The sequence below is a fragment of the Stegodyphus dumicola genome, chromosome X1 (assembly GCF_044657685.1).
Source record: "Stegodyphus dumicola isolate Sdum_Otavi_A_Nest chromosome X1, ASM4465768v1".
Taxonomy (NCBI): Eukaryota; Metazoa; Arthropoda; class Arachnida; order Araneae; family Eresidae; genus Stegodyphus; species Stegodyphus dumicola.
The window spans coordinates 16,038,079-16,051,976 of NC_140780.1; the positions used below are offsets into that span (position 1 = coordinate 16,038,079).

Sequence of the window (13,898 nt, forward strand, 5' to 3'; positions counted from 1 at the left end):
CAATATGAGGACAAGACTTCCAAATTTATGGGCTAATGTTTTCTTATCATATCACACATGAATTGATAAATTTTACTTCTGATACATTTTATCTGTTGATTTTTGAATGTATGGGTACTGAAGATTTACAGATGGAACATACAGAATTCTAGATCTAGTAGATTTCTGCATTCTAGATTCTAATAGAAGATATCTGAACTATGGATGCTAAAATTTTTACAATTATACAAACATCTTGTACATGACAGTTCTACAACAACCATAAAGTGCTGAGCATCTATATATGAAACTTTCACATGCTTGAAGAAGGTAGTACTTGCTCTCATTTCTGCTTTTGGATCCAGCTACACATGTGAGCAGGTTTTCTCACATATTAGATGTGTCTTGAACCCACACAGAAGTCGCCTGATAACTTCACATTCAGAAGCATGTGTCAAGCTAAAAGTATCGAAGTACAGTCCTGACATAGAGCAACTAAAAAAGGACAATGATCCTATTAACATAAGTGAATAATTCAACATGCTTCATTCCAATAGGTTTTTCTAATTTTATTAATAAATGATGATTATTCAAAAGCATTGCATTAGGCAGAAATAATAACTGGTTTTTGACACTGACACGCAATTACTATTTTTCAAAACTTTGTGGAATGTTTTGGCACATTAAGTGTAAAAGGTTGCTGATCACTGATCTCAATTATGTCTTTCACACATGATTAACAACATATGATCATTTTCAAAGTTACGCTTCACTAAACTATATCTGTAAACCAAAATGTCCCTTTTATGATATTCATATATTTTGTGTGAAAATATTCATGCCACAATTTGTTTTTATATTCAGTTGCATGTCGTTAATGCACATAATTACACTAGTTGGATTTTAATTGCTCATTCTATAATTAGCATGCTTCACAATGGTTCTTTAATAGTGACACTACTGCACATGTGTATATAAAACAGCATAAAATAAATATTACAGAATTATTGCAGTTTATCCTATTTTGCTTTTATACAAATGTTACTTTTACAATGATTACAAGTCTTGTTTTTATAATATTAGATTTATAATTGATAACTTTTATAATACATTTATCATGTAACTTTCTTGTATACTTAGCCTTACTTTTATTACTATTCTTTAATTTTAAATGCCAGTATATTAAACTACCAGCAGACTATCAGCTATACTTTCTAAAGTAACATTCAGAATTTTATGGAAACAGTTTCAATAGTGTGGACAAGATGGTTCTGTAAAAATTAAATCCATTTCTTTAGTCCTGCAGATAAAATTTATAATTAGTCATTTATTCATCAAAAACTAAAATTCTATACCATTATGAGCACAGTTCTCAAAGATATTCAAGGAAACATTCACTGATTTGAATCACTTTAATTTGCTTATTTTCATTGTTCACAATTCAGGAAGCAGTTACAAAATAAATGTTATTTGCTTAGCAGCCAACTGTTCATTTTATTTAGGTCACAATACTATAAATCACTGTCTGGCTATTAAAAACATTTAAGACTATTTCTATGAATTTTAATTACAAAAGTAAGAAGGTTGTTTTAATCCAAACTTATTAAAGCATTGTTTTAACATGGTTCTAGCCTTTCAGTAACCACATAAAAAGTAAAAATTTATTTATTGGCTTTTCCCACCCACACAGCTGAAACTGCTTCCATACTACTAATACTCTTAACCTCATTTTATGAATTTTACAAGATTTTTAAGGAAATAATATACACACAGTCATCTCTTTTAATCCCTCTTAACACACTCATAATAAAAATTTTGTATTTTCTGATCATCCATCCAACCCTGGGAAGGATTCACCAGGCTACATATTATGTCACTGAAATAGGCAACCCAGGTTGTCACGAAAATGTACTTATTCTCAGTGGGAGAGCTAAGACATATGCTGAAATGTGTACTACTTCATCGTTAGCAGAAATAAAAACACAGAAGCATGACTAAAACAACAACTAACATTTATTTCACTCTTCTGATACTAACTAGGCTGCAGCAGCATTAAAACTAAAGTAGAATCGATAGTGTGTTTGGAGTTGACCAATTTCACACTTCACACATTCTTGACATGTTATCAGCCAATCAGCAGAAACCATGTCGTCGACCAATCAGCAGTAATCACATCAATTTTCAGCAAACTAGCTTCTGAAAATCTGCACGATGAGAAAAAAATCACAGAGCCTTTAGAATGGTTAATGAGACAAACAACTGACCACTTTTCTCATGCACAGTCAAAATTTATCCTATAAACATACAACTAAAAACTGCACATTTTTATAACATGAACACAATATTTATTCTTCTTGATTATTGTAAACACTTGAACAAAACTTCAAATACACAGAAGTCATGGCTTTCATTAACAAGTCAGCATTGTTTAATTCGTTGGGGACGCATGGAAGGTCAAACAACCCATAACTCACCAATCTTCTAATAAAGTTATAAAGTACATCAACGTGCTTTGCTTGACTGTTTTCTATTGGTGATCTCCAAAAATCAGTAGCAGATTTACTGTCACAAGATAATTTACACTTCAGGCACACCCACAGAATTAAAACAATAAGTACTATCTTCACAAAATTCTACTTGTGTACTCCTCTAGCCCTAATTAGATTGCTTACCTTTTTTTTAATCGAAATTCCAACTTTAAGAGGTAGTGTGCCAGAAAGGGTTAATACCTCATTTCATTTCCCTGAACTTTTGGCTAGTTTTAAACGTAAGATTGTAGACATACATCACCACCTTTAATGGTTCTCTTACAAGACTTGTGGGAGATTATGATGCCATTGTTAGTCTCAAAGTTGCCTTCTTCATTGTTAACACAAGTTAACACCACCCTCCCATTCCAGTTTATCCACCAATTGAATCCCACCTAGAAAGTGTGAGCTTTTTAACTGTTTTTATTTCTTTTTCATTCAACCTCCATTGGTTTTATACGTTTGGTTCTACTTTTTCCCTTTGTCTGGTAAACCCTTAAGCAGGGTTCATTTCAAATTTTGCAACACTATTGGTATCCACTATCTGAAGTGTTTTGGTAGGATGGAAATTTAGGAAACGTATGTTTTTTCATATTTTTCATAATTAGTTTTGATTGCTCCAGCAGTATATTTTATTGATTCTCTTTTGGCATAAATTACTTAAAACTATCAGGTAATTAATTGAGCCAGCCCTTGTATTAGGTTATATATAATTCGATTGAATAATTTATTTTGCAAGTTTGAAGTGCAAATTGATTCATTAATTACTGTTTTAGAATTTTCCTTTTAGATTTAATTTAGTTTTGCATAATTAGTTTGAATTTTGCCTATTTTTAAGTTTTTGTACTATTTTTTAGTATTCGCATATAACTTTTGGTTTAATTTGGGTACAAATGCATGCATGGAAAAGATCTAAGCATTTGAGACCTACTAGAAATTTGTTTTAAAATGAAGTTTGGTAATGAAAAGTGGTTTTAAGTCTCAAATGGTTCAGAGAAACAAAACATGTATCTGGAACTCATTAATCAACTTAGTTTAAGGCTTCAAAACACTTTTCCCTTGACAAATTCTGTTTGAAGTGCTAAACAGACGAAATTAATAAATTATTTTCGTATTTGCTTTGTTATATATCATGTTCTGTAATTTTAAAAAATGCTCTTTTTTCACATTTTTAATTTAAAATTAACGATTCTGTTTTTGAAAGTTTCATTATTTTGCATTTACTCAGTTTGGTAACTTTTGCCTGGAGAGGAAAGGTTAGACCTTCATATCTCAGGAATGGAATTTTATTCATTTTCGTTCCGACCTTTACCTTTTGATTTTCATCATTTTACAACCTAGCAGCCAACGCACAGATCTCTTCTTTTTTTAGTTATTAAAACTTCCATGATGACTATTCTCAAGAGTGTGTGTATATATATATATACGAGGCGTATTTGGAAACTAAGTACTGTTTTGGAAAAAAAAAATAGTAAAACAATTTTTTCGAATCCAATATTATTTTTACATGAAAATACGTCTTAAACTATTTTTCAACATAGTTTCCGCCAATGATCAAACACTTGTCATAGCGGGTGACCAGTTTTTGTATACCATCGTCAAAGAAACTTCCCGCCAGTTTCGATAACCACGACTCCACAGCATTTTTCGTGTCATCGTCAGATCCAAAGCGCTTGCCATCAAGCTCGCGCTTCATGTGCAGGAACAAGTGATAGTCGGACGGCGCCAAGTCCAGGCTGTACGGCGGGTGATCGAACTGCTCCCAATGAAACTGTTGAATTAACGATTGAGTGACACCAGCAGTATGGGGACGAGCATTGTCATGGAGCAACACAATTCCTTTACTGAGCATTCCTCTTCGTTTGTTTTGAATGGCACGCCTTAGTTTTGTTAAAGTCTCAAAATATCGTGCTGAATAAATGGTTTCACCTCTGGGAAGAAATTCAGTAAGCAAAACGCCTTTCCTATCCCAGAAGACAGTGCATATGATTTTTTGTGATGACATTGTCACTTTGAACTTTTGTTTTTTTGGAGAATGAGTGTGTCTCCACTCCATCGATTGTTGTTTCGATTCTGGTGTGAAATGACACACCCAAGTTTCATCACCTGTCACAATTTGGTTTAAAAAGTTTTCTCCCTCATCACTGTACCGCGTGAGAAATGTCAGGTCACTACCAAGTCGCTTTGTTTTCTGAACATCAGTGAGCATTTGTGGAACCCATCGGGAACACAGTTTGTGATAATTCAAGCGGTCAGACACAATTTCAAACAAAACAGTACGTGAAATTTGTGGAAATGCCTCTGAAAGAGTTGTCATTGTGAAGCGTCTGTTTTCATGAATTGCTTCATCAACTTTCCTTACCAAATCATCGGTGACAACAGAAGGCCGACCACTCCGAGCCTCGGCATGGACATTTGTTCGACCTGCATTAAACATTCTTACCCACTTTCTCACCATTCCATCACTTATCGCGTATTCACCGTAAACTTCTGTCACTTGACGATAAATTTCAGCTGGTTTAACATTCCTCGCATTCAAAAATTTAATCACGGCACGAATCTCACAGTCAGCGGGAGAACTAATTGTCTTAAACATTTTGAATGTGCACAGCAAACTGAAAACACAACATAGAGCAACCAAAATGGCGACAATTGAAAGTCAGTGAACAAGAAAGTCTAGTGCGCATGCGCAGGACGCCCACCACAGCGCTGCAACGGCGCTAGAAAACGGTACTTAGTTTCCAAATACGCTACGTGTATATATATATATATATGTGTGTGTAATAATTTAATGTGCAGAAGGAATCTGGTAGTTTAACGTCTGGCTGTAAACATGGCTGAGGGTGAAGGCTTGATGAAACGGATAACAAAACTGAATTGAAGAATCACCATCTTTATTTTTATACATCTCAAATAATTTTTCGGCAGACAAATTCCTTTTCAATCATCACTGAATACAATAATTTTTATATACACAGGTAAAAAGATATGACGTCATTTCAGGCAGGAAAGCATAAGCGGCGCAGAGTTGTTTGCATGACAGAAGTCAGGAAAAAAGAAATGTAGTTCCTTGTGAAGCTGTATTTATGTTATGTAGTTGCTTTCTGTAAAGCTAAGCTGTGATTGATTAATTTTAGTTTTAGTTACCTTTCTCAAGCAGTGTTATGTAATTTGAAAAGATCTCGAATTTGGAAGAAAGGATGAACTTATGGGGAGAGCATAAATAAAATCTAGAATAGTTAATTTGGATGCTGCAAATTATTTCTGAACATAGCCATAGTATTTTATTATATCTTACATATTCCCCCCTTTAAGGAGAAAAAGGCATAGTGGCAGAGAAGGCTTTTTAAAGAACAAGTGTTAAAGCAGTAGCAAATGAGTCAGCATGTTTACTAATTAAATTTTTGTTTATCAAATTTTCTATTTGCCCATGATAGTTTTTAGTTATTGAACGATTTATCTTTATTTTTTATACAATATACAGTTGCTAATCTACTACAGTTATCTATAATAGCAAGGAAATATTTACTCCCACATTTAGATGGAACTGAAAGCAGGCCACAAACATCTGAATCGACCGATTGCGGTGGTTTTTATTAGATCACTTTGGAGTGTGTTAAAAAGATATTGTACTACATTTGGCAATAATGCATGGTTCACACATCTCCTTTGGTTTTTCATTTTCAGGCAACACTTTAACACTTTGATTTTGACTAGTGTTCTGAATGTAATCAAAATTTTCGAGGTTGTAACTTCGCACTGTCTACTTTATTTAACTCTTTGGTTTCCGTACCGTAACAAGCTTCCGTTTTTTCTGTTGCATATTAAGTGTAACATAATATAACCCAATAATTGAAATATATCTACATTTTACTGTTCGAACGCAAAAAAATTGATACCCGCTTTTTCTAACCTCGTTCCCTATAGTAAACATTATTTTAGATTTGGATTACACTATAAATTTTTTAATGCGATCTAATTTATTCAACGGCCTACATTTAGTCAAAGTTAACAGTATGTTTTCCTAATACCTTACTTTTAAAATTTATAGGTATATCACTTATTTCTTCAAAATTTATCATTATTTTTTTAATACTGCAGAAGTGAATTATAACTATATCTCATCTATATATATATCTATATCTCAATTAATTGTATTCTCATTATCTTCTTTATCTCTAAACAGCTCCTTCTGACCATATTTTAAATTTCTGGCTTTTATTATTATTTTTTCCATTAAATCTATAACAAGATCCTATCTTCATATTCCCTATTTTTTCTTAATTCAAATTTAACTTTCAGTTCTATTTCCCCCTTCATCTGTGTTAAAAGTTTAAGTATGCTTGCCTTGATATTTTCTAAACTGACATGTACCTCAAAATGTTGACTTCTCTCCTTATGAGTTCCTCAGCGATTTTTTCCAACATAAAATCCTCATCCTTACTCCTGTAAATCAGCTGTACTACTCCAGAGTACTACTGAGGAAAATGCTGGATTACCTAAAAATTACCATTTAATACTAGCATTACGGCATTTTCTGTATAACTACGATCAGCGGTCAGCATTTTCTGTATAGCTATAACTACGATCAGTGGTCATTTTGACAGCTTCTTCCAAACAGAAGAAAAGGCTTGCTTTTTGCTAATATTATGTAAAGTAATGCTTATATGATACACTTTGCAAGTTTATTAAGTAAATTGAGTAAATATGTGCAGGAAAAAGCTAATTTAGATGTAACAAAGAGCAAAACAAAGCAAAGTGAGTAAATATATTAATCCAAGGATAACTTAATATAACAGAGAGTCAAAAGAGAAAGAAAATCATTTGTGATATTTTTAAACTTATTATTTAATAAATTGCCTCATAAAAATTTTTAATATGAAAAATATATATTTAAAATTACAGATATTAGTACTAACATTACTCGGTTTTGCAGTGTATACAGATTACTAATTTTTTAATTTTACCTGTACAGGTTCCACAAGCATTTTTTACAGTATTCACACGTATTCAAAATTTTGTTACCCCTGCATGCAGTTATTTGACATTATTTATGCTTAAGGGAATGGCTGACGCAAGTTCCAATTCTCTTTTTGTTTAGATACAGACAGTCTGTGAATTTTGGATGAAACGTTCATCTTTCGAAGCTCCTCAGCCATTTTCAAAATAAAATCACGATGGCTGATATTCTTATATTCAGTTGTCAGTCAGTATATTCCTTGTAAATTATCCATGCATTTATCACGGCCAAATCAACAATATTAAAAAAAAAAAAAACTTGAACTGGCAAATGGCTGGATGAGGACTTAACTGAGCATTATCTAGCTAGCCATGGGGTCCAAAACATCAACTACATATTTGGCCGAATTGCAAAAATTCACAACTTCCTGTGTGTTTTTTCATCAGATGCGATTTCCAATGTTGGGCGAATGGTACTCAGGAACAGCGAGTTCTTGTTTTTTTATCCCTTGGATAAGTCTTATGTTGTCATGCTTAGCAATCTTTATCAATCTAGATTAGAGCTCATCCCTCATATTTTTGAAATAAGGTACTTCTCTTTTTGAACTATTCATTGTGCCAACGCAGCTTATCCCCAAGTTCCTCATTTCTTTTACTAATTTCAGCAGTTCCATCAAGCGTAAAGCTGCATGTTCATCTATTGTTTCTCCAGCTGGTCTTGTTTCATCTTTTACCAAATACGGAAATCCATTCAATAAATATTTTGACTTCACATCAGTAGCAAGCCAAAATTTAATGCCAAATTTTTCCAGCCTTTTTCGGGCAGATGCTGAATAAATTGGCATCGGGTCTTCATAAAAAATAATTGTTCCTCCGCTGTTATATTTTTATCTGGTTTATAACATTTCAAAAAATTTTCTATGAAAGCATTTAAAATAATGTCCGAAACAAGGGAAAATAGATCAGTTTGCAGTCTTTGTGATCTTGATCTAAATTTTTAGTTTCCCTTACTGTTTCATGAACAGGTTCTCCATTAGATGAATCGGATTCACTTGCTTCAGTAGGTACAATCAAGTCCTCATTGGATAAACTGGATGTAGTTTCAGTATGAAATTCTTCATCAGATTCAATTTCTGAAGCAAAGTTATCATCAGAAAGACTTTCAAAATCTCTTTCTTCATTAGATATTTTCTACCAATGCTTCTACACGACATGATAAAGAAGTCAGAACAACCAAACTCTCCAAACAAAGTAAGGTGCATTTGTGTCTACTAAAAATAAACTTTCTAACACAAGCGAAATGTGCAGAAACAAGGCCACTTAGTTTTGATAGCTTAAACAACACCCAAAACTTAAATGACATGAGACAATACTCATTAATTCTCAAATACACATGAAAAGCAACTCAAAGGCATTTTTCTCATTTTTCCCCTTTCAACAAAACTAAAAAGCTCAACACATGAATGTAAAAAAAATCAACTGTTGCCATTTATAATTTACTAAATTACATCAAAACAAGGATAATAATTATGTGCATGTTCAGCTTGAAACCATCTTTAAAGTCTGTTACTAGTGCTAACAGCTAAACAAATTAATTAAAATAAGAATCAAATTTAGATAATGTTCTATTTTATATTTTGGTAGAAATAAGCTAGCTTAATATCTGCAAATAATAAAAATCAATATAATGAACTTAGTCTTAAATCAATCATGATTATACTTTGTTAAGTAAATAAATGCATAAACACAGTCAGCCAATTTTAACATACAATACTTTGTTAGCTAAATTTAAGTTATTGCATGCATTAGGTTTTTTTTTTAACACAGTTAACAATAATTTTATTTTATGCACAACATAGAATTACACAACACTGAAGTGCATTAAAAAGTAATTTAAACTTACTTGTTTATTTGCCAAAATAAATATTGGAACTTTCTTTAGTCTATCACAGGCAACTAGTTTATGAAGCTCTTGAATTGATTCTGCAAGTCTGTGATCATCTGCCGAATCAACTATATATATTAAAACATCCGTATCCTGAACGAAATTGGACCAGTAGACACGGATATTCACTGAGCCTCCAACTATATATAAATAAAAGTGCAGTCGCTAAATTGATAATGCCTCAAAATGAAATTACACAAAGAAACAAATACAAATACGTTGGGGCGGTAGTTCTTTACAATTTCTCATACAATTTCTGGGTTGTTACACAGTTTGAAAATTAAGAGTCAGTGGTGCAATTCAGATAACTCATGTGAGTACAGTAGTACTACTTTGCAAAATATTTTTAGTTAAATGAATAGGTTCTTAAAATTTAACTTGTAATATTTACTTATGCAATTTACAATTACTAACTAGTAAATAATATTATTTATTTAAACAGTGACTTGCTTCTTAAAATGTTTTAATTGCACCATTAAATATAATCCACTATTTTAAATGGCGAAGTTAAGCAGTATTTTGAAGCAGCTAGAGATTCGTAGCTTTGCAATGCTATAAAATGCCCATGTACGCTTTAAAATAATTTATTTATACGGAGGTTAAGCACTTAGACAAGACACTGCATTTTACAAAAGTATCAACAACTCATTCAAATAATTTAAGTAAGGAAATTACATCAAACACAGAAATAAAGTCCTGGTAACTGATTTAAAAAAAAAAAAAAATGGATACGAGAACATAAAAGCAGCCAGCAGAATGATATCAAGCATAATCATATATGAAGGACGAAAAAACCCTGGATGTGAACTATTCAGTTATACTTCATTGCCTGCACAACATGTACATGGCATCAAGTTGTAGTTTGGTACTCTTCCCAAAATTTGTCAGAATATAAATGATACCAACATGTAAAAATCTACACTGCCCACTGGGATTCTGAAATTACTGGGAATGAAGAGATTATGCTTTTTTAAAAGTACACATAAACAGCAATAAGTAGGCAAAGGTGCTCTTCCAGAACTGGATCCACGTTTTGGATCAGAAAAGCGAAAACAGATGCTGCCTATTTGGTGAGATATTCATGACATCATGATAATGGAAAGGTTTCCATCCAAATCATAAACATCTATTATTGTGCAGAGTTCTTGCATCTTTGCTCAGAAAAGATGAAAATATGTCAAGACAATTCTTGTGTCAGTCAACTATACAAGCAAAAATACAACTCCAAAAAAAATCTTGAGATCAGATAGGAAGCTTAACTGCATCTAGCCAATTCTCCAAACCTAGTTAAAAATCTAACAAATTCTCTGAGTTAATACTCTGGATGCCCCTAAACTTATTCTAAAGAATAGCACCAAATCTGAGACCCAATGAACAGAACTTGCTCCACTCCTCTGTCCCCTAGCTGGAAGATAACAGCAACAAAACAAACAAGTACATAGCCCCACAGTGGCATGTGCCAATTAATCCAATATTAACAAGTCATTGATAGTGACAGTTAATGGGGATTAGTGAAATAAAGTTGTTCTTAAACCAAATACAAATGTAATCCGCACATATGCAATAAATAAATGGAAGCATAAATTAAATACAATAACCAATCTTAATACACTGCACAGTCATATAATAACTGTTACAAAACAGGAATGGTGCAAAACAACCTTATAACCATAAAAAGTTGAAAAAATGCTCAAAGCAACTTAGCTTTCTTCCACAGTTTTACTATTTAATATGTATCTTAGCACATTTATATTAAACATGTTTACAGAAAATGCAGACATCATATCTAAGTACGGAAATTAAACTGCAATACTCCTGCAAAATTCAGATCTTGTTATAAAATCACTCTATCTAGAGTGTCTCCCCCTAATGCATGATGAAGACATTTCGGACTCTGCAATGCAATGTGATTCCAAATCATTTTTGCATCTCCTAACTCACCTGCAAATTTTGTCACACTGGTAGTGAATCATCCTGTATGTGTTTTTCGAATTTTGGAAAAGAGGGGCACATGATCATCAAGCAATGATAAAAGGGCTGTACAGGGCAAAATAGGTTGAGAACCTGGCTCTAATTCCTTTCCCTATCACAATACTTATAGGATCCCTTTTACTAAATTTAAGCGGTAATCTTGCAATGTTTTAGACCTTCCTTAACTAAAACATTAATCAGAAATCCAACAGATCTTATTATGCATAGCTATTACTTTTTAATTTTCACATATTCTTGCCTATAAAATTTAATACAGTATTTCTTTCAACATGTGATTTTAAAATTATCAACAGAAGTATTTACTTCTTTGAGAGCTCACATATACAAATTAGCTCAACATCAATTTTACACTAAATCATGTTTCATTATAAATTAGTCGAAGCTTTGAAAGTGAATGTTTTAAGTATCTAAGCCTAAAAGATTTCTAAATCTACCAAATGTTAAACTAAAAAAAATATGACTCTAGCAGAAAAAGAAGCATAATTACTATATTTGCTCATACACGGAGAGTTTTCCATGAAATAAATGTGAAAAATAATTGTCCAAATTAACCTCTTTGTCATCCATAACGCGTCTAGCATGTTCAAGTGAAACTTCTGCATTGCGGCCGTAACGTGCTTCAAGCATTCATCTTTCATTTGAAAACTTTCAAGAGTTTAAAATGCTTTCTAAATGTTTACTTTTTTGAGTTTTTATTTTTGTTTTTTCTAATACCTCCTAGAGGGCAGCACTAATCAGGCATTACATTTCCAATTGAATTTGCTCCAGGTTTTATGAATATTCGCACCATTTTGCATAAGATGAAAGACAGTGGAAGATGGCTTCAACATCTACTCAGCAGAAAAAGAGAAAAAATGAAGTTGTGAAGTGGAAAGACAAGAAGGATATATGTTTGATGAGTAGTCCATAATAACTCAATTACTGATATTGAAACACAGAAAAGAACTGTAAAAAAAAAAAACGATAATTGCAAAAGATTACAACAACAAAAAATGGGAGAAGTAGACCGCCTGGATAAGATGCTATCAAATTATCCTGCTGTGAGCAGAGATATATGGCCTTATTTAATGCATGTATTTTGTACAAGAAAAGTAGTGGAAATTAGTTGAAGAAATTTCCTCGAGAACTGCACATGCAGAGGTAGAAGCAGTTTGCTTTTCTGCTAACGTAGAAGGTTTTTCAGGGACTTATATAGGTGACTCATCTAAAATATATGTTTTAAGTCCTCTTGATATGTTTTCCAACTTCTGTTCATATTCAGTAAGAGATCTTTGTGAATTGGATCAGTCATTGGATTTTTGAGCCATATTTTTCACATGAGGTTTCTTTAGAAGCCATTAAATCATATTTAATAGTCTGCACTGCATCTAGGGAATCAATCTTAAGAGAGGTTCTATAGTCAGTGACAAGTGTATCCATCAAGTTGAATGCACTTTCCACTAATGGGCCATGGAAGCAGCTAAGGCAGGCTTTGACCAATTTAGCCAAAGTAGGATACTTATAATCATTTGTGAAATCATCTTTTAAATTAAAAACTTTAGACCAATATTTATCAATTGTACACTTGACTTGATTTCCACTTTCATCAGATGTGTAGAGCATTTCTTTGGTGATATCAATATCACTCTGGTATAACCTTATTTCAGCTTCTACTTTTCACTTTTCATTATCACTAAAAATATGGGACATAAAAGATGATAATTTTTCAAAAGCTAATATTGTACCGGTTTTACCTCTTAGATCTGGATCTAATACTGTAAAACTAATAGATATGAATTTTTAAGGGGTAATTTCTGTTTCATATGCTGTGCTGTATTAGTATAAGCTTTCATCAGAGAAATTTGGAATTCTTTTGCTATTGGATGATTTTTTGATAATTTCTTCAGGAGAGTGGAAGCTTCTGCACCAGTAAATATTACTTTGCTAGGTAGATGGAATTCTGGATTTGTGACATCAACCTTTAATAAATCATTATAAGATGTGCACTCTATATTTTCTGACTTCATAAAAAAAGAGAAAAATTTTGCCATCAATTTATAAATACTAGAATGTATTAAATAAAGCATTGGTTTTCTTTGTTTCAAATAATTTAATATACGTGTTGAACTCTGGTAATACTGCTGAATATAATGCCATATGAAATAAAGTTTTGTTTTGCATAACAAATAACCCATTTAGTATTCTTTTTTTCCGAGTTAAAGCATCCTTTGTGAGTTGTTGGGAATGCAAGCAAGAATACACCCCTTCAAAAAATTTTTTCTGAGCTGCAGAAATATTTCTTTTATTGTATACAGTTTCAACATAAGAAAAATAATCCCCTTTATCAGTTTTATCCAAGTAGTGAAAATAAAATGCAATAAGAGCATCCTACAGATCTTTGATTCTTTCTAAAACACATAAAATGTACACCCACCTATGGTCTGGTCTCTTCAAGGGCTTAAGTTTTTTAATGGCAAGGGATTCACAGATTTTGAAAAAATTTTCTGTTTTACTGC

General features: G+C 32.3%; 1 protein-coding gene and 1 pseudogene across 1 annotated transcript in view; both read right to left on the reverse strand.

The window, feature by feature from the left end:
- LOC118197983 (uncharacterized) overlaps positions 1 to 13,898 on the reverse strand; it is a 77,266-nt gene that overhangs the window by 17,634 nt on the left and 45,734 nt on the right. Inside the window, exon 4 of the mRNA XM_085807075.1 lies at positions 9,370 to 9,551. Coding sequence (XP_085663201.1) covers positions 9,370 to 9,551 — 182 coding nt within the window. The remainder of the gene's footprint in view (positions 1 to 9,369; positions 9,552 to 13,898) is intronic.
- Positions 12,119 to 13,405, reverse strand: LOC146993093 (uncharacterized; annotated as a pseudogene).